This window comes from Mixophyes fleayi, chromosome 2 (assembly GCF_038048845.1).
Source record: "Mixophyes fleayi isolate aMixFle1 chromosome 2, aMixFle1.hap1, whole genome shotgun sequence".
NCBI lineage: Eukaryota > Metazoa > Chordata > Amphibia > Anura > Limnodynastidae > Mixophyes > Mixophyes fleayi.
In genome coordinates, this window is record NC_134403.1 from 243829920 (window position 1) to 243856102 (window position 26183).

General features: G+C 40.4%; 1 protein-coding gene across 3 annotated transcripts in view; it reads right to left on the reverse strand.

The window, feature by feature from the left end:
• ACACA (acetyl-CoA carboxylase alpha) overlaps positions 1-26183 on the reverse strand; it is a 526387-nt gene that overhangs the window by 463232 nt on the left and 36972 nt on the right. For all 3 annotated transcript variants that reach the window (XM_075195717.1, XM_075195718.1, XM_075195719.1), the window contains exons 10-11: positions 20052-20261; positions 10577-10747 (exon numbers count right to left, since the gene is read on the reverse strand). In XM_075195717.1, coding sequence (XP_075051818.1) covers positions 10577-10747; positions 20052-20261 — 381 coding nt within the window. The remainder of the gene's footprint in view (positions 1-10576; positions 10748-20051; positions 20262-26183) is intronic.

Sequence of the window (26183 nt, forward strand, 5' to 3'; positions counted from 1 at the left end):
AACTTACTTATCTTCATCCACTGAAAGTACTATGTTAGGGGACATAATTCCACATAGTTTCCATGTAAATAGCTCAAGTGGTCCATGACAAAACACATTTTTAAATGGTCATTTCAACACAAACTCTCTGCATTCTTTCCAACCCCCAGGAAGGAAGTTTCCTTTTTAGCAAACATAGATGCATTACAGGTTAATAAAAAATAAAGACATCACAGCACAGCAGCAATAGGTAGCAGACCTATATCAGACCTACACATGCATTTCATAAACATTCAAACAATATTATTATAGTGTGAAGGAGCTCCTATATCGTCGCTGATGACACAGTGGCGGTGGGCGGAGCTTGAGCCACGCATAATGGGTGCTAGCATTACACTGCTGTTTACATGCGCCGAACTTATGCGCAGATTAAGATATGTACTGACTAAAAGCCAGAGCATTTCAACCACAGAAATTGTCTTACATGTGGCATTTGGCAGAGAGCATTGCCAAACAAAAGAAAACGTGCTCACAGGACAGGAAGTCATAGCTAAGAAACACAGAGCAGTGAGTCATCATTACAGGCAGTGTCCAGTTGTGTGGGTGTGGTTAAAGTCACAAGCCCCACCTGAAGCAATGCATTCTGGGTAAAGGTTTATAAACCATTAAAACAGGCAATATAATTCTCTTTTGAACCCACCACATACACACTTGGAAGTTGGGGACTTCTCTTACACCTGGAGCCCACAGGACACACACACACTCCACAGTAAGCTTATACCTTATCTGTCTGCAACTTTTATCTTCTTATATCTGTCTGTATATCTTCTTATTATATGTCCATCTATTTATATTAACTTTACTCTGAATCTTTATCTGTTTTATAACTATTTTCATTAACTTTCCTTTGCATCTTTATCTGTTTACTTACCTTATATGTATGTTCTATTTAACTCTCTGAATCTTTAAGTAAGCTTTTCACACATACTTTACAAAGGCTAGCTTCTCAGGAATGCTATCTACATTACAATGGATTCCCATCCCCCATTTTTCTCTCTAGGCAGGACCACATGGTAACACACATGCATTATGCACTCTCTCATTTATCTCATATCTTTCTCTCTCTCTTGCTTACACATTTAAACATGCACGAACATGTGCTTGCTTAAAACACATTATCTTCATAAATGCTATCTCTTTCTCTTGTTACATCTATACACACACTACACAAGAGCAATAGTGACCATACACTCCTATACATTTCTGTCTTACAGCATATACACTAGTACTTGGGTCATTTCATGTCAGTTCAACCAGGGTTGTCCACCACCCATCTCAGATTTCTACGAAAAAAAATTAGTTAAGAGAGGATGTGAAAACAACTATTTCTGCTAAATATCTCGACTGTCTGACAATTAGTTGATTAAATATTGATTTTTCAATTTATTAAATAATTTACTAATCGCAGCTTCTTTATCCACTTTATTTGAAGTATCGCTGGTGTTTATTAAGGAATCGCCACAAAATTTGGACCCCTAAGGTAACTCTTCCTCCCAAATCCAAAAAGCCACACCATATTACTTTATCTGCCTCATGTTTAACGTTACGGCAAAAACGCACGTTTTTCTAATAGAATTAAAACCGCTAGATTCAATTGACATTAGGGATCCCATTTTTTGGGGGTTTTTTAAAAAAGGTATAAATTACTACCACAAAAACAAATCAGCAGGGTACTCTTTCATAGTGGAGAAAAAAAATAATGAAGTTGATGTTCGATTACTGTTGTACCACATACATAATTTACACATTGTTAAAAACCATACCAAAAAAGTGAACTACACTGAGGCAATGCGATAAAACTCCCATACAGGAAATGAAACAAACAAACTGATGGGAAGGGGATTCTCTTTAGAGAGACCAAAACTGAAACTTTCCAGAGAAAGAGAGAGGGAGACACAGCAAGAGTCAATCATGGCAGCTGCTCATTTAGTAGTCTTTTAAATACGGACTGCCATATTACTATTTACTCAAAAACCATTGGATTACATAGCTAGGACCACTTTACAGATGAAGAAAAAGAACTTTTGATTCTGAGAACTGAAGTTTCAAATGCAGTAACCAATGATCCTGAAACCTCAGTCTGCTATCGTCATGAAAAGCTTCTGCTGCTAAGATATGAAGAATTTCAGAAAACATGCTGTAATCCTTTCTTGTCTCTCAAGAAAGGAGCCAGAAAAAGCTTAAAAGTTATGTCACTGAAGTGGACCATCAGTCACATTTCTAGCTGCACTTTGATCAATATAATAAAAAATAATACATACATAGTTTCGTAAATTAAGCTTAGCCAAGCAGTATTCTTTTAGAAGATGAACTTAAAAGGTTAAATTAAGAAAATTATTTTTACTGCAATCTATTCACTATCACACAAATCAAATGATCAATGATTTAAATAGTATTACATTACGTTTCCTCGTGAATTGCTTTACAATTTCTTATATTGTTTTTGGGACACAAACTTTTCCAAACAAATGTTACATGCTATAGCCAGAGCCGTAACTAGGGAGGTGCGGGCGGTGCCGTCGCCCAGGGCGGAAGCCCAGGGGGGGCGCAGCCGCCCGATACCTGCCTCTATACCCAGGCTCAATTGATTCACAGGTGCCACAAGCAACAGCTCATTCCCTGCATCAGAAGCAGTCACCTTAAGCAGCTTGTTCGGCATTTGGAACGCATACTTGCGTTCCAAATGCCGAACTTCCTGCTTTAGGTGACTGCTTCTGATGCAGGAATGAATTATAACCTCCCACAGGCGCTCACTCAAGGAGGGGGGGTAAAATTGCCAAGAAACCCCTTTCCCCTGTGCTTGTATCCCTACCTCCGGTAAACGGAGGTTTTTTACATTTTTTTTAAATCATTATTTTATAAAAGTGGGCGGAGCCAGAACTCATCATGACTGTAGGGTCCGTGCAGCCTATTACTGCAGCTCAGGGATCCCACTGACAGCCCTGCAGGAACAGAGGAGATCGTGGCTGCCACACACTACAGGAAACAGCAAGAGGTAAGTGAAAGTAATTGCTATGTAAGAAGAGACAGAGGAACGGAAATGGGGATAAACGAAATGAGAGGGGGGAGGGAGGGGGAGTAAAGAAAGGTAGAACTTAGGTTATAAGGGATATTTTGAAATGGGAAGGGGTTCCCCCTTCCTTTATACTTTCATCCATGTTTGCTAGTAAATAGAGCAGATCCACTACTCAGAGTAGCAGATGCCTGTCCTCTTTTAAACTTTTCAGCAGCCCAGTCCTGACTCCTGTCTCCCCCCCCCCATGTTTGTGTGTACTGTGTATCAGTGTATCTTGCCACTCCCCCCTCCTAGTGTGTCTGTCTGTATCAGCTTCCTCTATCCCTGGTTGTGTCATCTCTTTATCCAAATTTGTATGTATAGCCCTCTTTCTCCCTATATATTTGTGCCCCCCCCCCTCCCCCCTCCCTGTTTATGTGTGCATAGCTCTTCTTTTTGTGTGTTTATGTCCGTTTCTGCCTTTCCATTTGTGTGCCTGTGTCTCCCCATGTGTGTTTCTCTGTCCCCCTTTTGATTATATGTCTATTTCTACATTGTGTCCCCTTATTTTCCTCCCCTTTGTGTGTATCTCATTTTGCCATCTCATTACATATGTGTGCCAGGTGGGCACTTAGGGGTATTTTACAGTTGTCCAGAACCCCCTCACATTCAAATCAAACCACCCTGAAAGCAGTATCTGCATATGTATGCTGAAGCTGTCTGCGGTCGCAGAAAGATCAGCAAGAAAGAAAGGGGCGCATGCATGATTTCATGCCGTCACGTGACGCAGCCTGAGCATAACACAGCAGAGGTGGCACCCCTTATATCCCCACAACAGGGGCGACAGCATTTCTGCTGAGAGGTGAGTGGCTGTTACTATGCTATAAACTATATTTGAGACACTGGGGCCTATTTACAAATAGGGCCCCCAGTTCAGCAATATGTAGGAGTTTTATAGCTGTAAACTATACTAAGTGTTTAGGGCATTCAGTTACAATACTGTGGAAAAAAATAGGTTAAAAATATATATATTTATTTTAAAACCTTTTATTAAAAATGTTTTATTCAAAGAATAAATAGTTTTCAAACTATATTAATCTGTTGTCTCTATCCTGTGATGGCAATAACAGAAGAGGTATTGTGGCGGTGCAATTACCACCATGATGCTTGTTAAATAGGCTTCCCCTTACAAACATTTGGAACCCCCCCCTTTTGAAATCCTGCGTTTGCCCCTGCAACTTTCTACAACTTTCTAATTTACCGGTACCAGTGACTGAAATAGACAACTACTGAGGTTGGTACTTTTTTACCTAATAATGATTGGTCCTTACAGAACTAGCAAAGGCCCAAGAAAATGGCTGGCTGCACAGAGGGCTTCGGCTAGGAGGAGCAGCATGTTAGTGGAATGTTTTCAGTATGGTGGCACTGCTATTGTAAATATGTATTTTTGTTTTACATGCATGTTTTAACCTATTATTGTGAACAATTCAATTTGGTTTAATGATTTTAAGGGGACACAATTTATAAGCTTATATTAGTGATTAGATAGTACAGTACATACATAGTCTGTCACAGCAGAAATAACACTTCTACCTTATAATTGTTTAAATTTAGGGAGATTTTTTTGATTGGACCTCTGCAGTTTTGCACCATTTGCGATGTGTACAATCTTTTTTTTTTTTTTGTTTTAAATTGATTTGCTTCTCCGTTGGGGAGAGGGGGGAGTGACAGTTGCTAAAGGTTTGGGGTTTCTCCAAAGCACTCTTTGTAAAACTATTTAAATTTACTGTTTACTATATGTCAGTATTGTCATTGGTGAGGAATAAATGTAGCTGGTGTCAATTTTACATCTTCAGAATTGAGTAATGCTTCTTGTAAGGCCAGAGCCGTAACTGGGCAGGTGCAAGCAGTGCCATCGCCACACCCCCCACATTAGGTTGGCCACACCCCCACATTAGGTTGGCCACACCCACTCCTTAAATGTCAATCCCATTTAGATGGGGGGCGCCGGTGCCCTGTCTCGCCCAGGGCACTAAAATGTCTAGTTACGGCACTGGCTATAGCAAACAAATCTAACAAACAGAAAAGAGCTGGGGACCACAGGTGATGGTTTGGAGGGCTGTAGGCTTGCTGCCCATCACTGTAATATAGGGATACCAAATGTGTATAGTTCAGCGAGGGTTCAATGGGTTATTTGGACTTCATACATGCACTAACAACTATAGGGTTTTTGTTCATCCGTTATCACTGGTTTGTCAAAAAGTAGACTATTAAATAGAAGGAGCCTTGCTTCTTTTTAGTGAATGAAATAAAAATGCATACATTACAGTTTTGCTAAAGACCTTAACAAACATAAATAAAGTAATAATAATGTCACAACTTTTCACACCTGAAGGTGCTTTCTAAAGCTCTCTGGCTGTAAACATACTGTACTGTGAAACACCTAATGCAACCATTTTTGCTTGTGTTCGTTTGAGCGTGCATATTTAATTTACTGTACTAAATATATCCCACAAAGGTTATGCAACTGGATGGCTATGCCGCTTTATGCACCAGTACAGAGCATTGTGCATGCTATGCCTCAAATAATTACCGATGTGTTCTGGAAAAAACTCTGAAGTGCAACTTAGTTATCCCAAACGAGCATACACAAAAAAACTTGCTTTTTCTCACGCTATGGGACTCATGCAGCATTGGGTGTTCAAATTCTAGTGAACTTTGGGCTATTACTCCATAATATGCATTGAGCTAGTTGCACTGCAATGTAGTACTTGAAATTTGGGATGCCCACACTTCCTCCCTAGTGGCGTTCTCTGCAGGACCGCAGAAAGCAGAACCAGCTATGTTCTCCTAAGCCTTGATCAATCCCCCTGGCCCATGCATGATAGTGAGGCCCTACCACTAACGAACTTCTCGCCAGATCCAAGAACTCATGAGCAACCATCGTTGCTAAGCAACCTTATCCTTTTTTCTACTACAAAATTATAAGGAGATTACATTTATTTTTTTTTAACTCTTTATTTTCAACAACAACATGAGATACAAACAGTATACAATGGGGATGCCTTGAAGCTATATTCAAAATAGAACAGTAGAAACATACAAAGTGAGAACACGTAAAGTAGTCTAACATAGCAAATCCTAAGTCCACACATTAAGTAAAGATATGAAATATGAACTATATGCCTCATAGAATCCTACTATTGTAAAATCCCATGTTGTTGTGTTTTTCCTAATTTTTTATTGAAAAGAAAAGGGAGAAGGGGAGACAATATGAAAGGAAGAAAGATTAAGAAAGGAAAAGATTAAGGGGGGAGAGGAAAGGGAGGGTAACTCGGCATGAGCATTTCAAGGGTGGTGTGGCCGGTACACCGCCCCCCCTGGGGACTTTTTCCGTTACCAAATGAATCTACCACAGATTGATTGCAGGTTAGCTAAAAAAGTCCCTGGAACTGGTATGGGCAGAGTCTGAAACAGGTACAAAATTCGTGGTAGAACATTCATTTTATGACACTAACCCTACCGAACTAGGAGATAAATAGCGGATCCCACTTTATAAGATGTCTTTTTATGGATTCAAGAAGAGGAGTATAATTAGCCTGGAACAACTGTCTACATTCTTTTGTGATTTGAACTCCTAAGTAGCGTAACGCCTTGGGGCGCCATTGAAATCTAAACGATGATTCAAGCGCGGTTTTAGTTACGCTGGAAACTTGTAGGGAGAGGGCCTCCGATTTGGAGTTATTTATCTTATAATCGGACATAGAGCCATACTCTTTAATATCCTTAAGCAGGTTTGGGAGCGAAATTAGGGGATTAGAGAGTGTTAATAAAACGTTGTCGGCGAATAACGAAATTTTAAAGTGACGAGGACCGATCCGAATTCCTGTTATATCTGGGTTTTATCTGATGGCGGCTGCCAATGGTTCGATGCTTAGAGCATACAGTAAGGGAGATAGGGGGCATCCCTGTCTCGTGCCATTGCCTAACGAGAAAGCCCGGGACAATAGACCGTTTGTCAGAACAGACGAGGAGGGACGATTATATAAGGCCTGGATGGCCGATAAAAAAGCCCCATTCAGCCCAAAGTAACTAAGGGTTCTGAACATGAAGGGCCATGAAAGCCTGTCAAAGGCCTTTTCGGCGTCTAAAGCCAAAACAAATGATGGAATCGTATTCTGGTTGACATGGACAATTATATCTATTGTGCGTCTGGTATTGTCTAAGGCCTGTCTAGAGGGAACAAATCCTACTTGGTCAGGAAAAACTAAAGCAGGCATATAAGCATTTAAACGAATCGCCAGTATTTTAGAGAACAGCTTGATATCAGCATTAATTAAGGAAATAGGGCGATAGCTAGAGCAGCAGGTAGGGTCCTTATTTGGCTTAGGAATCACCACTATGGTGGAGCGGGTGGATTCATTGTGAAATTTACCTCCTGACAGTATGTTGTTAAATAAATGGGTCAAGTGAGGCACCAACTCTTTAGAAAACGTTTTATAGTATGACATCATAAATCCGTCGGGGCCAGGGGCTTTAGATTTTTTCTGAGTTTTCAATGCGAGTGTCACCTCCTCAGCTGTAATGTCTTCATTAAGGGATGAAGCCTGGTGAGGGGTTAGTGTGGGCAGAAAGCATTTCTCTAAATATGAGTTAATCGCTTGAAAGGGAGCTACCGGAGTAGTCTGGTCTTTATGGAGGTTGTATAAAATTTTCATAATAGCTATGAAAAGTGTCATTAATTACTCTGGGTTCATAGGACAAGTTCCCGTTTTTATTTCTAATTGTAGTTATTGTTTGGGTAGCCCGCTTCACTCTCAATCTTTTGGCCAAGAGTGTATCGGCCTTGTTTCCTTTTTCATAAAAAGTTTGGTTAAGCCATCTTAGCTGACAGGAGATTACATTTTAACCATTAGTCCTGTACCATCATCCCCACACACACACACACAGTCTACTACCCACCCGTTTTTTTTTATTTTTAATTTCTTAAATATAATGTTCCAGATTTTTCCAAACAGGGCCGCTGGCTTTCGCTAGCGGATCTCCAACCCCAATCCCCGTCCCAAATCCTCAGCCCCTTTGAATTCTTCCAAATTAATCATTTCTTGCGATCCCTGCCACCAACCTATGTTCTTAGGGACCTTACTCCATTTGAATCTCTTTGTAGAAAACATCCCTTGGACAAGGGCATGATTTCTCAAATATATAGCATTCTTCTCACTTCTGCCCTTCCCTCTCCAAACCCTCATGAAGACGAGTGGGAAAAGGACATTGGTCCTCCCCCGGATGAAGAGGCTTGGGAGGACATGAGACTGGGGATAGCTAAATGCTCTATATCAACTAAACTCAAGGAAACCTCTTACAAAATTTATTACCGTTGGTATTACACTCCCACAAGACTCCATAGAATGTTTCCCTCTTCCTCGTCCTGCTGTTGGCGGGACTGTGGCCAAAGGGGTACGATGTTTCATATTTGGTGGTCTTGCCCGATTATCACCACCTTCTGGGATTCAGTCCATAGTTTCCTAAATACCCTTTTTGAAGCCCCCATCCCGAAAGATCCCTGGATATTTCTTTTATGTTACCCTCCCCAAGACCTGGACAAATTCTCCAAGAAATTAACTGCCCACATCCTGACAGCAGCCAAATCACTCATAGCCCTTAATTGGAAAAAGACCTCACCTCCATCCCTTTTGGCTCTCAAGAAGCAGATTTGGCACGTGGTCGCTATGGAGGAGATTACGTACTACCTCCACGATAGAGGCCACGTCTTCAGTCAAGTCTGGGCTCCATGGCTAGCCGTGGAACTCACCTTCCCCCCTCCACGCTCCGCGTCCTCCGACCTGACCCATGTGCGATGACCCTAACTCTTCCCGACACATATCTCCCCCTCTGCTATAGGATCAACACACCCTAGTTATTCTCTAAATACTTACAGTGCTAATCTTTGTGGTCCTACCCCCTGACCCCTCCCCCACAATCCCTTTTGTTCCTACACCCATTTTATATTACTCTTTAAAAATCTAAAAACCGGTCATTTTTGTCTAAAGGTTTCCTAATATGCGATACACCACAATAACTGTTGTGATTTTACTGTGTATGCTACACAGTGTTATCGTTTTGCTGTCTGTATTTTCTTGATTGACCACTGAAAATAAAAAATTATAAAAAAAAATATATAATGTTCCACAATCTATGACTTTGTTGTAAAAGGTCTGTTCAAATTTGTTCAGATTTATTATTTTATTGGTATGTTGTTTTCTTGACCAAACAATGAAAAAAATATTTATACAAACAAATAATAAATTCACTCAAAAGATCCAGCACAGATGAAACACCTTTTCAAAGGTGAGACTAATTCTTAAATATAAATACATTTTTTAGATTTCCACTCTTTTCTCCACCAAATTTCTAGTTACTTCAACTACTTTCCAAGAGGAGCTCAAAAAAGAATCAATAGAACATAATTAAAGTTCACTGCATACTGGTAAATAATTAAAGGTGAATACTTATTAAACTAAGGTATAAAGGCGAGGTAAATACTTCTTAAGAATCTGAGAGATCTTCACAGTAATGGAGTATTCACCATCCAAAGGTGGATATTTGCTTAAAAAAAACCCATTAAGGTTGTATGCTGTAAAAAAATGTGTAAAAGCAATAAGTACCAAATAAATATTCATCTGCTATGGTCAGTAAAAGAACCCATGTTAAAGTTTCCAGGAAGTCATCCAAATATCAGATAAGCTGAAATGCAAATGACATGGAATACTGTTTTGGAAGGTATATTTATGTAGACATCGCTGCACTCACATGGAACCAAATAAACAGATTCCTCAAACAGCTTTAAAAGTTTTGCCAAAATTTTTGCAAGTGAGAGGATACACATTGGAGGTCACTGTGGGAACTTCTCATCACTCCTGGGTAGCATTTAAAGGCTGTTATTGGAAAGTGAAATACTTTGTGGCGCAGGTTTTTAATTTCATCTGGGTTGTGCTTAAGCGATTGACACACAAAGCCTTATTTTCATATGAGGGCACAAGCCAAAAAGAAGACAGCTAGGAAATGCTGTTAAGCGTAATCTCATCAGTCTTAGCTCATCTGTCACATACCGCAGAGTTTTAGAGTCTCACAGTGCGCAACAACTGAACTTAGGTGAGGTGTAGTTGATGCAGCTCTTGATAGTTATATTATTAATAAATAAATATAATGAATACAGTTGATAAATAGAAATATGAGTTTTTGCATACTTGTCCATTGACAGTAACATAATAGTGGCAGCAAAATATCATAGTTACTATAAAAAAGGTGAACATATCCCTCAAAGCTACTCTGTGATAATCACTTCCTAGGCAAAATTGGTAATAAACTACTGAAAAGCAAATAATAGTCGATCATCAATCCCCAGCGTCACCCACATATAATATAAAGCTTAAAACAATGCTTGCAAAGATATATTAACTATCGTTTTAAATAATAAAGCCACTTTTATTAAGAAAAAATATGACACTGTTAAATATTACATAACAATGTGCTCTGCAGTACCTGAAGTTGTGCAGCCGGAAGATTAACATCAGCGACCATCTCAGTGCAGGGGTGCTCCACCTGGAGGCGGGGGTTTAGCTCTAGGTAGTAGAAGGTGCCATCTTGACTGTAAAGATACTCAACTGTTCCAGCACTTACATATCCAACCATTTTGGCAAGTTTAACAGCACACTGTAAAAAAATAAATAAAAAATAAATAAACGTTACCCTGCATGAATGGTGAAATGCTAGAGAAATAGGGAACAGCATACATACTTCCTATCAAAAGCCTGTCATGTAGAATGTGGTAAGAAAAAAAAAATACCTGTAAGTATTAATATTATTAAAACCAAGAGATTCGGGGGCGTGGCCTGGACAAGCATAGAGTAGCAAGCATAGTTGCATGCTCTTCAGCCCATATATCCTGCTAATCTCCTGAATGGTGGCGAAGACAAATACTTGGACCCAGAACCGAACCCCTGGATTGCTGCTGACACAGTACACCTGGGGAAATATAGCCATTAGCCCCTGAGGGAGAGAAATATTCTCCGTGTCCGGCGGGGCCTTGCCGGTGAGGTGGTGACCGGCAAGTGAGGCCGAGACAGCGAGAAAACAAATAACTGGTGCCCTCTGCATGGATTGGGCTGGTGCTGAGGCGGACAGCATCGGCTGGCGTGCCTGTCGGGTCAGCTAACGGACGCAGAATAGGCATGGGAGCCGATCCCTCCCGCACTAATATATACTTACAAACTCCCTCCTGTGACAGTGGCCCCCCCAGCTGGGTCCTGTGAGCTGACTTCATCACTGGCACTGATTCTGCTCAGTAAACTCCTGCAGGGTGCAGTCTGCAGTTGCTGGTTCCTCCCGCAGAAGCCATAGTGCTCAGGACTGGAGTGACTACGCGCCGAGCCTCTGGGTAACTGGAAGAGCCCAGCTGTCACCCTTTAGCATAGGATACTGCTGAAACACAGGTACGGCCCCTTCTGTTGCAAACATCCATCTGCCTTAAAAACCTCTCCTGACGGGCATGTGGTGTTTTTCAGGCTACTGGAAACTGCTTAATAATATGCTACACTGACACCAATGTCCTAAAGCGCTGTAACTGGAGAGCTCTCATTACACCATCAAGCTACAGACTCTTTAGAATTATTAAAATTCATTGATTTCATTCATTTTGTATGCCTGGCTGTTAGCCTGTGCTTTACTCTGTGACATATGATGGAAGGTGAATCCACCCTGCTCTGACTTTGTAACTGTTATTTAGTTATTGCCCAACTCAAAGCCAAATATTACATTCTGAGACACAGACTTTTGAACTACCTCAGGCTTGCTGCTAGGACATATATGTGACTGTAAGCCAACTATTCTTGGGCATCACTGCAGGGTGCATTACCACTTCATCTCTGACGTCATGGGCAAGTATGGCCAGTCCGCGACAGCGGGAAGATTGAAATGTTTCGCTCACTCCTCTACTACGCACAGCATTCAGAGTTGCGGCAATCGTCAGCCCCACCCTCCTCGCCGGCTGACACAGAGGTCACATTACAACAGGTTTTACAGGTCATCGGGACTTCTAAAAAAACATGTGACTGAAAAAATTGGGGAGGTGCAGGCCAACCTCTCTCTTCTCCGGCATGACATGCAGAAAATCAGGGAGAGAATGGGCGAGGTGGAGAATCGCATATCTACATTGGAGGACTCTGCGCCAGTGAGGAGCCAGTTTGAGGGTCTGGAGTAGCAAGTTTCCCTGTTCAAGCAAAAACTCACAGATAATGAAGGGCGTCTATGCCGCAATATCATCCAGCTGGTTGGGTTGCCTGAGAAGGCGGAGGGAGCTGCAGCAGGGTAGTTTCTGGAGAAATGGCTGGTTCAAATGTTTGGCACAGATTAGTTCACAGCCCAATTTGTGGTCGAGTGAGCCCACCGCATTCTGGCTCAGAAACCTCCTCCTGGAGCTCCTCCCCGCACTTTCATAGCCAAACCCCTGCTATACTGTGATCGTGATGCTGTTCTGCATTTGACCAGGCAGAAGGGCCCTGTGGAATACAATGGAAAACGAGTAGCAGTGTATCCTGATTTAGCTTTGGATGTACAAAAAATAGGGCTCATTTTATCCCGGGTTAAGAGAAGATTGCAGGAGCTACAGATTCCTTACGCTATGATCTTACAGTCTGCCTGAGGGTCGTCACAGTGGGTCGCACATCCTTCTTTGATACACCTCAGGAGGCTGCTGCCTGGATTGATCGTCTAGCTGTGAGTGGACACTGACGGATGATGCCTGATAAGTACTATTTGTCTCTCTCTCCTGTCCTCGGGCCACTTTGATGCCGTTTCCTCCTTTGCATCATGTGCTTGAGTTATCAGACATAATGTAACCTTTAATGTTTATTTTCTCAATGCTGTTTAATACGTCTTGATATGGTATATTGCTATATCAGGGTAACTAGAAGATGAAATGGACTGGAAGGTCCATGGCTTTAAGGATGACCTAGGTCTGTCATGGAGTAGATCGGACTGAAGATCACTTGCTGGTATTGGCGCCCCTCTGGTCATCGCTAGGAATCCCGGCAAGGGGATTTGGGGTTTGCTGCAAGAGACATGCAGGTCACAACCCTTCAAGTTCAACCAGCGAAGTAAATGGTAAACAAGCGTAGTTGTACAGGCAGAGGTAAAATCGTGAGAGCAAACATGGTACCAAGGGACCAAGCAAAGCATAGTCAGGAAGCCAGGGATCAGAACCAAACGGTAGCATCAAGCCAAGGAGAAATCCAAAAGCACAATCAGTGGAAGTCGGGTCTATACACAGGAGGTCAGGCAGAATGCAATCAATAACGCTGGAGCATAGGGAGACCTGATACTCTGCCACCCTAATGGTGTCAGAGCCTCCCTTAAATAGGGTAACAAAGATCCTGATTTGTGGTCAGTGGATTCGGCGGTCATAACAGCTGACCATCGACAGGAAGCATGGATAGCGTCCTATTGCCTAGCAACAGACATGATTAGCCGCACATGTGCCCCTCACCGCCAGGGCAACAGGAAGGAGCGGAAGTGTCCCGTTGCTTAGTAACAGTACGTGCGGACCGATCAGAAAGGACGACCACTGCAGGAGGTAAGCGGGTGGGAAGAAAGGGGGGGGGTGCTGGCTTGTTGAGTATTCTAATTTAAGTGTAGTTTGGGATTAAGGTATACTTTAGTTTTGGGTAGAGTATGTGGGCTTTAGTGTTGAGGTAAATCAGATACAGTTGTATTGTAAATATTATGTTATTGCAAAAGTATGACCTATGTTTATGTGTGCTTAAAATGGTACTAGATGATGTATGCTCTGCAGCGGTGAGGTTTTCAGAGCAGGGGGACCTGGGGGATCCGCGGCAACAGTTTGTGGATTATGTATTTATACAGGCACATTTGAAAGGGAGTTAAGATTTCTCTCCTGGAATGTGAGGATTTAAATAATTGTCTGAAACGTTCTCTGGTTATCCGTCAAATTAGGAAAAACGACCATGACACTGTTTGCCTACTTGATACCCATTTACATGGTGAAAGAGTACTCTCCTTAAAAACAAATTGTGGCTGGGAAAGGCATATCACTCCACTCACACCACCATCTCTTGAGGGGTCTCTGTGCTCGTGCATATGTGTCTTGGTTTCTCACTAGAAAAACTTAAGGTGGACCCTGGAGGGAGGTATATCCTAATGAAAGCTGTCAATAATTGGGTTACAATACGCCTCCTTGCAGTATATATATCCCCACTGTACAATAGCGAGGTACTAAAAAAATCTGGTGAATTCATAGCAATGTTTCCAGAGGTGCCTATCATATGTATAGGGATTTTAATAATGTGATGAATAAAACTGCTGATAAATGGTGGGAGCAGGGGACTGTAGTTAATCAATATGCCTCTGCCTTCTCCTCCATCATAGACAGGTTGATTGATGTCTGGCGTCTGAGGCATCCAGAAGCTGTTCAGTTCTCTTGTTTCTCCACATCATATAATGCATTCTCAAGAATTGATCTGGCTCTGTTGCCCCGCTCTCTAGTGCCGGCGGTATGTGTAATAGAATAGTAGAAATCTCTGACCACTGTCTCTCCTGTCTATGGACTTTGTTATTACTAGGGGCAAGTCCTTCTGGAAACTGAATCCTTTCTGGCTCTACCCTGATGGGCACTGGAGTAACATTGATGACTCAGTGAGAGGGATTCTTTGTGGATAACTGAGACAGCACGGTCTCCGATAATCTGGGATGCTTTTAAGGCTTTTTTGAAGGGAACAATGATTATCGTGTGATAGAAGTTAAAAGGTTGTCTAGACATACAGAAAAAAAATTGAAGAAAAGCTGCAAATTACTAGACGTGCAATATATAAATGCTAGATCAGAATCTACAAGGTGAGCATGGTGGAGAAGGCTGACGCAACAGTACTGATCATTTGTGATGATAGTGGGGTTAAGCGGTTTCTGATGCCAGATATTATTGAGGTCTTTTACAATTATTATGCCAATATATACAAGTCCCAGGTTCAGTACAATTTGACTGCCTTGCAGGCATATATGGATATCGCCTCTCTCACCATGCCTTGTATAGATAGTAAGGAGTACCTAGATTCATCTTTCAACCTGGAGGAAATTGACGCGGCTATCATGTCATTCACTAATGGTAAAGCCCCTGGAGTGGACGGCCTACCCATAAAACTGTATAGACACATAAAAGAGGCAGTGTTTTTTAGACTGTTAGACACATTTAGCGACCTTTGTGATGCCAGCTCTCTCTCCCCTTCAATGGCAGAAGCAACAGTGGTGGTGCTGCCTAAATCAAGGAAAGATCAAAGATCCATTATATCCTGAGTCTTACCGCCGTATCGCACTGTTGACAACTGATGTAAAGGTTTTGGCTAAACTACTGGCTTTGAGGTTGAATAGGGTGGTGTGGGAACTGATACATCCTGATCAAACGGAATTCATGCCAAAGTAAGTCCACATCTATTAATCTTAGAAGGCTGTTCACTCATCGGCAGGTCTCCTTCAGAGTCCGTGGTTGTGGCCGCACCTGTGGGAGGTGTCCTCTCAATTTGGGATGGGTCCGAAATTTATAAATTGGGTTAAACTTCTGTACTCTCACCCAGTAACACATGTGTGGAATAATGGTTATCTCTCTCACACATTCCAATTGGAACGGGGCACTAGACAGGGGTACCCTTTGTCCCCGATGCTGTTTGCACTTGCAATAGAGCCTCTTAATTTGTTTATCATGGCGGACCAAACAAGCAAAGGACTTAAATAAGCACACAGGGAGGACAAGGTGGCGTTATATGCTGACGATATATTGCCGTTCCTTTCGCTCCATGATGCCTCCCTAAGAGCTCTCTTGCGGGTAGTTGACAGGATTGGAGGTTTCTCAGGATTAAAAATCAATTGGGACAAATCCAGTGTGTTTCCATTGGGTTGGGAATGTCCTGTGACACCACTGAAACACCGCCAATTAAAATGGGCAACCAAATTTAAATATCTGGGAATTTGGATTACTAATACCCCTTCAGAATATGTAGAGCTGAACTTGCAACCTCAGTTCAAATATCTTAAATTAATAATTCATGTTTGGAGAAAGCTCCTGCTTTCTGTCTCTGGCAGGATAAATTTGATAAATATGGTGGTACAGCCAAAATTTTTATACATACTTCAGAAATCACCCATATACATCCCACCTTCCATCTTTCGTAGCATTGATCAATATTTGGTTTCTCTGGTTTGGGGAGGGCTAAGGTCAAGCTTAGTTCGCGGTACAGGTCGAAACCCTCTGATAGCCTTGAGCTTCCTAACCTGAAATTATATTATATTGCCTCTCAGTTGGCCCATCTTAAAACATGGGTCTCTGATCCTCATTATCACGACCTGCATTGAAAATAAGTACGCCAAATTAATGGAAACCATATGCCTTTACAGTCGTTGCTGTTGTGGCGGCTTGGCTCTCGGGCTTCACCGCTTCTGATACAAGCAATGAAGATTTGGACAATTTGTAATAAAATGATGGGATATACGGACACTGACCCTTGCACACCTATTTGGGGAACAAAGTTAAAGGAATTGGACACAGTGTAAGGGTCCAGGTGGTGGTCCCGATATGGTGTAAAGATTCCTGGTCAATTATATGACACGGTTGTTCTCAAATCCTTTGATCAGTTTTCTAGGGGGTGGATTTTCCATACCTAGAACAATGTTCTTCTCTTACCTTCAATTGCGACATGCTATAACACAATTTAAGGGGAAACCACCGGTAATTGTTATAGCCCCACTGAGAAAGCAACTACAGGCCCTTGGCCACAAGGGTTTCATTTCATATATGTACTCACATCTCCTATATGTATCTACAATGGGTGATTTGGATGACCTGAGAAATCATTTCGAAATAGATATAGATCCTCTAACTGATAAGGACTGGGGGTTTGTCCTAGACAGCTCTAGTGGTTACACAGCGTACTGAAAGTTCCAACAAATACAAGTTTTTATTTTACTTAAGGCTTACATGACCCCTATTAGATTGTCAGTATTACGCCCTAGTAATACTCCCAATTGCCCGAAATGCAACTCAGAAATTGGTAGCTTTTGGCATCTTCTCTGAGAGTGTCCCCACATACAAACTCTCTGACACAGGGTTACTCATTGTATTAAAAAAACTGGAATTTAGGTTCCTCTTCGGTCACCAGCCACTTGTTTATTTAGGCTGCCCCTGAAGGGCAAGGTCAACAAGCTGACACAACTCTACATTTAGGAAGGATTATATGCCACCGCAACAAGTATCTACATATCCAGACTGATATTTTTATCACATATGTAATTATATCTTATAGCTGGATTGGTGCACCTTAACATGTGGAACAGTTCAGATTAAGAGGCACATGTGATAGAAGAAAACATGTTTAGTAAGGGCACTCTGTATTGATCATATTATTAAAATATACCTTTTATTAATTCAAATTTAAAATATTTATTTAATATTCCCATAATAAATCTGAGCATCATAGGCAGCAAAATAATAAAAGAAAAGAAAAAATGTGGTGAATAATAAAGATTTTAAAATAAAGATGTTTATAAAACGGCAATAATTGCCAAGCCTCGCTATGTTGTTTATCTTATATAATCGAGAATATGATTCATTATTGAATTCTCACGCTAAATTAATAAATAGTGGGGACTATATTCAATGCCTTTCCATCCATCTTCCTTGAAAAGTCCTTTACAGGTACCAACCACTGCATACCAGGAACACCCCACAAGACCTGACACTTTAGAGACACTATCACCCAGTCATCTAGCTATTACAATGGCCTTTGTCAAAGTCACTGAGATCGTTATGCGTGCCCAGTTTTCCTACTTCAACACATCAACTTCAAGAACTGACTGTTCACTTGTCAGTAGTTTTAATGTTGTGGCCAATTGGATATATTATATTAATAATAATAATGGAGGGAGAGGGAGAGACACACTTTATATTTGTAGCATATTATTATCGTAGATTTGTAAGGCGCCACAGTGCTCCGCAGCGCCGTACAGCAGGGAAAACATTACATACATAACACAGGGACATATGAGTTAGACAACATAAATGTAGACATGAAAACAAAGGGTATGAAGGACCCTGCTCATTAGAGAGCTTACATTCTAAGTGGAAGAGGTCACAGCTGAAACAAGAGGAGTAAATGTGTTTTCAGAGTGGAGATTGATACTTGAAGTATTTCTGTTTTATAAGAAATAAAAAGAAAATAAGAATACCTAAAGAAAAAGTAAGCAATGCAGTCAATAACAAAAAAATAAAATAAAATAAACCAACAAAACAACTGGACAGTGTAGCGGAAACAGGCATTTACAGTGAACAGGAATGTAGTAACTCTACTTTAGTTAAATGTGAACCACGCCTAGAACACTATGCTCAGCTATGTAGACACTTTTAACGTGAGGTGGTATAGAAAGCAATAAATGGGTAGGATTGCAATCTGAAGACGGGAATGGGGGGTGTAGACATTTTGTGAAAAAATATGTAAAAATTACTTCCACAGTAAATCTACTGAATTGGATTAAATCTTAAGAACAAATCTAATTATTCACAGAAGATTGATTCCTAAATCCTATCCATTTAAAGTAACTCAAATATGTCTGAACACAGCCCCTCTCTCTTGGCTTTTGTGTATGGCAAAAAAGTCCTATATTTTTGAATGAAGTGATGCAAAAAATATGCTTTGCGTAACTTATACCAATGTTTTTAAACAGGTAGTGTCAGGGAAGGTAATGCTGGTTTTCTACACTTACTTAAGGCAAGATAAGCAAGTGGCAGAGACTGGGTGTTGGTTACTGGAAGCTCCTTATACAGGAAAGTGCATTTTTCTGAGCACAAATTCCAGTGTAATGAAAACTTTCATATCTGACACATGTGATAAATAGTTCCAATGTCCACTTATGCTCAATATTCATTTAAAACATAAATGAAGCACAAGCAGTATTTTAGCAGAAAACGTTGAAAATAATAAAGTGAGAAAAAAGTCTCCAAAGTTACGTTTTTATTTTCCACCATGAACACTGCCAGCAGAGTGCAGAATACCAAATATTGCCCCACAGATTGTTTGCAAATTGGTGCATGTGAACCTTTGTATGCTCTATGCAGAAAATTAGAAGCATTTGAACCTAAATAAGTTGCACATCAACATATTCGGCAGTCACTAAATTACTCTTACTTACTATATTTATCAGTTGCACGTTGCAATTATATTAAACTTACAGTATATCCTATATATGGGTGTCTTACATATGTTCGACAGTTACATGATCGACATTTACATGGACAGGGTTGGAAAGCTGACAATAATTACATTGACATAGAATGCAAATTAGACATTATTATTAGGTAGAGAATAATATACCTAGCCATATAATATTGTCTACATTCGAATTGTTGACCAAATAATACTGTATACATTTCAATTGTCAACCTAATACTGTCAACCTAATGTTTTGGCTTCTGAATACCTATCAAATGAATGTCTAGCCGCAGACCGCACATCGTACATATATATTATGCACTTTTAGTTTTTATTCATGCGTTTGCTTATTTCATTTGTGTTGGCACCACTAGTAATTCGGATTCGCATTTGGTGCCTTTTCAGCTAGTTTTTGCCACACTTGCCTTTATGAGCTAGAGCTTGAGAATATGGGCTTGTCTCAAATGTTCCTATTATTACGTTAATCTAGGAGCTCTGAACAACAACTTGTATTAATACTTTTAAAACATTACAGCAGGTCATCTCTCTTTTGTTGTTTCTCTGATCTCTTAATGCGTAAACAATCATTTTTTTGTTTATAGATCTGTACACTACTTCTAAGCACTTCCAAATTCAACCTTGATTCAAATTACTTAATTCGCCATAAGCTAGATTTATTAGTTCATCAAGCACAGAGATCTTTTTCTAACATACAATTCAAGCTGTGGGAACAGGAGAATATATTGCCTCACCTGCTCCATCTGCTCAAACACTGAGCTGGTGGCAATTGATGCAGGTGCCTCTTCAATAATCTTCTGGTGACGTCGTTGCACAGAACAATCCCGGCCAAAGAGAGAAATGGCATTCCCGTACTGATCAGCAAGAATCTGTACCTCCAGATGACGTGACTGCTTCGCCAGTCTCATTACAAATATGGGAGACCCAGGAACTTCAGTTTGGACCTTTAAGACACCAAGTGGTAAAAGTTGGATTAATTACTAATTAATTGAAGATAAAGTCACTTGACCAGTAATAAACAGACAATGAGTACTACAATTTATCCAAGATATTTTATAAGGTAAACATAAAAACAGAAACACAAACAAAACACACAATTAAAAGATTAATAAGATTACTAACAAGAAGTTTAATTTTCAGCCTTGCACAATTTTAAAGAATTTTGACTTCTGAAATTAATTCAATGTTTTCTCCAAGTGTCAAATAGCTACACATATTAGATCCCATTTCCCACTTTCCCGCTAACCCTGCTGTCCTGTTTTTCCATGCACCTATTATGGGAGATGGGAGACATACATGATCAGGAACACATTTACACGGGCACAGTAGCTAACCCCATCACAATGGTAATTTTCTGACAAGCAGCTCGGTGAGATAAGAAGCAAATAAGTCAAACTTCTGCTGAGTGCTCGATATTGAAACGAACAGTGTAAAGCCAATTAATTCATTCTAAAGTTATTTTTTATTCAATTAAAATATGAAAATGAAAATAAAATATATAGCTGTACGGTTTAAAGCATGTACTGCTGTGTGATGCAATATTATCACTTCACAAACAGCCTAAAACAAATCCCACAGCTCATGATTAATGTCAAAAATAGTGCCAATATAGATTAAAAGATTGAAATGACCATGCATAGCATGTCAGTTAGCTTCTTCAGGCACCAAAATGTCTGTATGTATGATTCCAACAATATGAATAATTTCTGTCAAATAAGAGAATGCACCACTGCCACTCTGATTCAAAACATGCAAAATAGAAAATATTTAAAATGTAGGCACATACGTGCTATTTTTACGTAGCTCATTTTTTTTCTACGCTTACATTTTAAACAAAGCTGCAATAAAATGTTGTGACAATAGTGAACGCTGCATGTTATCTCCACACTTCATATCTAAAAAATTAAATTTGTGTTTGGTTGTCTTTTAAATGGAATCTAGTTATATATGTGTTGAAATTTCTAAAAATAAACATTGTACAGTTAATTTTTTTTTTTTTTTAGCAATTACCTTGTCCACCATCTATCCAGTATTAAAGTAGATATTTAGGCTTAAAGGCATGAGCCAATGGGTTACCTACCCCAAGTCAACCCTGATAACGAACATTCTTAGCATGAATTATACAGATGTGCAGAACAGTAAGCAATGCAAACAGCCAATGGGCTGATACTGGCTACAGGATCTGGAGGTAGGAAAGATTAAGATTTGTTGAGACTAACTCATAATGTACCATTTACTGCAGCAGTGCTGAATCTGGAAGCTCCTGCACAGGCATGTGTTCAGTGAACATATAGCAAGTGTCGAAGTCAGATAATTGGATGAAGTAAACCAAATTGATTAATATTTTACCGTGCAACTGCGATTAATACGCCACGTGTTATGATGCAATCGCACGGATTCATAATACACATTTATTAAGGTTCCAATCCACACTTATTAGTAAAATGTATTATATTGTTTATTTATGCATAGATAATACTATAGTAAAGGTATTTATGGTTCAGGTGTTTTAAAAGGTAGAGTTTGGTCTCATATTAAAGCTTATTTCACCAGCATTAACCCGGTTTGGACAGAGTAGTGATCGCATCTAGATGTAAGCAATATGAGATTAATAATTAAAAGTACTTTGTGTGTGGGTCAGTTTGAACTAGAAATGGGTGGGTCCGGTTCCCCGAGAACCAAACCCACCCGAACTTTGGGTATCCGAGTACCGAGCTGAGTAGCTCGGTACTCTCCCGCCCGTTCCGAATACAAATCGAGGCCGAACGTCATCGTGACGTCGTCGGATCTCGGGGCTCGGTTCTCGCGATACTTCAACAATATAAATACACGCCTCCACAGCAATCCATCGCCATTTGACAGAGGGAGAGAGCAGGGTGTAGTCACAGGCTGATTAGAGCAGGGACAGAGAATCCAATATTCTTCTTGCAATTGCTCTAACAAAAATCGCTAGTGCAGAGAGGAGGATAGAGGTTTATTATTTTTTGTTAATATTTGGCACTCCCCAGTGCTTTTGGGGTGTCCCCCATAATTGTGCATAAATATTTCTGGCTGTCAAAAGTCATATCTGTCAGCAGTATCTACCAACTAATTTTTAGCACTCCTCAGTGCTTTTGGGGTGTCCCCCATAATTGTGCATACATATTTCTGGCTGTCAAAAGTCATATCTGTCAGCAGTATCTACCAACTCATTTTTAGTACTCCTCAGTGCTTTTGGGGTGTCCGCCATAATTGTGCATAAATATTTCTGGCTGTCAAAAGTCATATCTGTCAGCAGTATCTACCAACTAATTTTTAGCACTCCTCAGTGCTTTTGGGGTGTCCCCCATAATTGTGCATACATATTTCTGGCTGTCAAAAGTCATATCTGTCAGCAGTATCTACCAACTAATTTTTAGTACTCCTCAGTGCTTTTGGGGTGTCCCCCATAATTGTGCATATATATTTCTGGCTGTCAAAAGTCATATCTGTCAGCAGTATCTACCAACTAATTTTTAGCACTCCTCAGTGCTTTTGGGGTGTCCTCCCTAATTGTGCATAAATATTTCTGGCTGTCAAAAGTATTATCTGTCAGCAGTATCTACCAATTAATTTTTAGCACTCCCCAGTGCTTTTGGGGTGTCCTCCCTAATTGTGCATAAATATTTCTGGCTGTCAAAAGTCATATCTGGCAGCAGTATTTACCAACTAATTTTTAACACTCCTCAGTGCTTTTGGGGTGTCCCCCATAATTGTGCATAAATATTTCTGGCTGTCAAAAGTCATATCTGTCAGCAGTATCTACCAACTAATTGTTAGCACTCCTCAGTGCTTTTGGGGTGTCCCCCATAAATGTGCATAAATATTTCTGGCTGTCAAAAGTCATATTTGTCAGCAGTATCTTACCAAATAATTTTTACCACTACAAGTGTTTGGCGCTCAGAATGGATTCAAAGCAGTCCACATATGATCAGAATGAGCAATCAGGTTCTGTCACCAGTCCTGATGTTAGTGTTCCCAGTACGTCATCTGGGCAAGGCGATGTTAAACTACAAAGTGTTCCAAAATCAGTCCAAAAAACAAAATCCCCCAAAAAATTTACTGTGTTGAAGCGAAAAAGAAGTGTTACTGAGCAAAAGTTAAGTGCCGATAAAAAAAAATTGCCAACATGCCATTCTACACACTCCAGTGGCAAAGAGAGAATGAGGCCTTCACCTTTGGCTATTAGTGGCAGATCCCAAAAAGTTACCGAGCCTACAATTGGTGCACAACTACTGTTACGTGTCAAAGCCGCGCTGCAAGATAACAGTAAGGCATTAGAGGATAATGTTTGCTCTGATTCACAAATGACACCAATCCCTGTGGAGGGTCCATCCAACAGTGGGATGTCTAATCGTGAGCATTCTGTTAGTGTACCCATAAAGAAGGGCCCTTTCAGCAGTTCGGCTGATGTGTGCCTGAACAGCCCGAGTGTAGCCGGTGTTTACACCAAGTGAGGATGACACTTTGTCTTTAGAAGAGAATGTGGGGGAGATTTGGGTATCCGACGATGAGGATGCGGTTGATTGTGTAAGTCCTGCAGCAGTGTGGCACCAGTGGGAGCAGTTCTGGCACGTGAGGTTCTGGCACCAATATGCACTTTCCAAACACAAGCAGGGATGACGCGGGTGGCAGACCACAACAGTTTGACATCTGGGCTGGTTTGAAGGATTTGTCAAAAAAATGTGTGACCTTGACCATAAATCCAACCAATCCTACTATTAACATGCAAAGGATGGTGGAGGGCCTATCAGGGATTAAACTGTATTTTTCCTAATTTTCACAAATAATGTTTGGGTGTAATATACACCCAAAGACGAGTGCTCAATTGCTAAGTGTCATTGATGAAGAGGAAGACAAGCAGGCTTGTCTGTAGAATTTGCAGGCATATTATGCTGCGTTATATAGGTAACACCCAAAGAGAAGAGCTCCATTGCTCCATTGCTAATTGTAATAGCTGAAATAGAAATAATAGGGCTAACAGTCTTGGTCTAAATCTGCAGTTACATTTTATTGTACCATAGCTCACTGCGAAACTCTAGAGGTGGCAGGGTTTAGTGATAATCTTCCTCAAACAATACTAATTCATCCCACCATCATAGAAGTCTGTGTAGTATGATGTAATTGCCGATAATGGCCTTCCAAAGGGAATGACTAGTTGATTTTAGGGCAGAGCTGTCACGATTTTTGGGCAATTCTTTTACAGCACAGCAAAAATCAAAATGTTGAGCGGACTCATCTGCATCACCACTGGGTGTCTTGGGAAAGCAATTTCTTTTACAACAAGCAGTTGCCAGAGAAACTGAAGGAGAGGACGTCCAAACAAGATGTTGATAAGTCTGGGATCCTTGCAAAGAAAATTAAGTATTTATTCTACAATTAAAATATAGTTAGCACATTTAGTTTGCTTTATTGCACACTATAATTTTCTGTAGCACCTTTTCAAAATGTATTATGAAGGCAATCACTTGACTCAAGCTAACCGTGTCTGCACTTTCTTCACAGGTAACTACTTCGCTGGACTAAAGTATATTCCTCTCAAATGCTAGTCTTCTTGCAGCTGCTGCATTCTCCTACATGCTGTTGCAGAAACAAGAAATTGACCCTAAATGTTTCTGGACACAAACAGCATCTCCTGCATGTCATTTTTAAAAAGTTCTGTAACACCAAATTGATAGTGTGTGCAAAACAGGAAATGTGATGGAATTCAACCCTGCTGTAATGCTTGACCAATATTGGGGTCGTAATCAGAAATGACATATCCTCAGGAGAGTCCAAGCAGGATTAGCCATCTTTCAATGACATCCCTTAGTTTTTGGAACAGTTTGTCAGCTGTATGCCTCTTATTGAAGCCGCTGATACACAGAGTAGCCTACTTCTCAAAAATGTGACGTACCTGGGTACATGCTGCTGCTGTCCATGCTGGGGAAAGGCGAATGACCAACCCAGTGGCCTTTCACAGCCATACAATCTTTAGTTTGCCCAGTTCCGCTTGTACACATATCTGTGGTTAAGTGCACAGTGGGTAGAATGTCATTTTGTCGCCCAATAATTAAATTTATAGAAACTTTCTGGTACAGGAGAGAATTAGCTTTTCTAGTAAAATGGTATAGTGATGACATTTGCTAACAGGGACAGAACACCTCAATTAATAGTCTTAAACCAACATTGAACCACTATTGTATTAATAGTGGACATTGGATGCAGATCTAACACTAGCATAGTACCCAGGGCGTCTGTGATCCGCTTTGCGACTGGGTGACAGGTTTCATTCTTGCTTCCTTTTGCAGAGGATTGTTTAACTGCCAATTGTTGGTTCAGGGGATATTGATTATGAAGGTGTTGGGGGGAAGATTGCAGGTGCTGGGATGTAGATGAGAGAAGGGAGGTAGATTATGCTGGAATGCTTGTTGTTATTTTTTTTAACCGAAGTTTCTGATTTTCCCAACAGTTTTCCAAGAACTCGCTGAAAAATGACGAAACATGGGTGAGGAGCCCAGATGGTTAAGGTCCCTACCTCTACTGAGTGTGGCTTTAAAAAACGCTACAAATGGATAGACAACTCTTGCCAGGATTTGTGTAAAAATAATTCCACACTTAAGAGGAGGACAATGGCCTTTTTGTTATCACTGGCAAGAACTGCAGCAATTTTTCTTTTCAAGTGTATGAAAATCATATTGTGAAATAGGGAGGTGTTCAAAATTGAATAAAAAATGACTACATTATTATTAACCTCAGTAACACTAATTTTCAGCTACAAAATAATACCTAAATTATGTTATTTTAGCACCAATAAATGTAATTTTTTTAACAAATTGCAAAACAAAACCAAACAAAACCAAAACGTC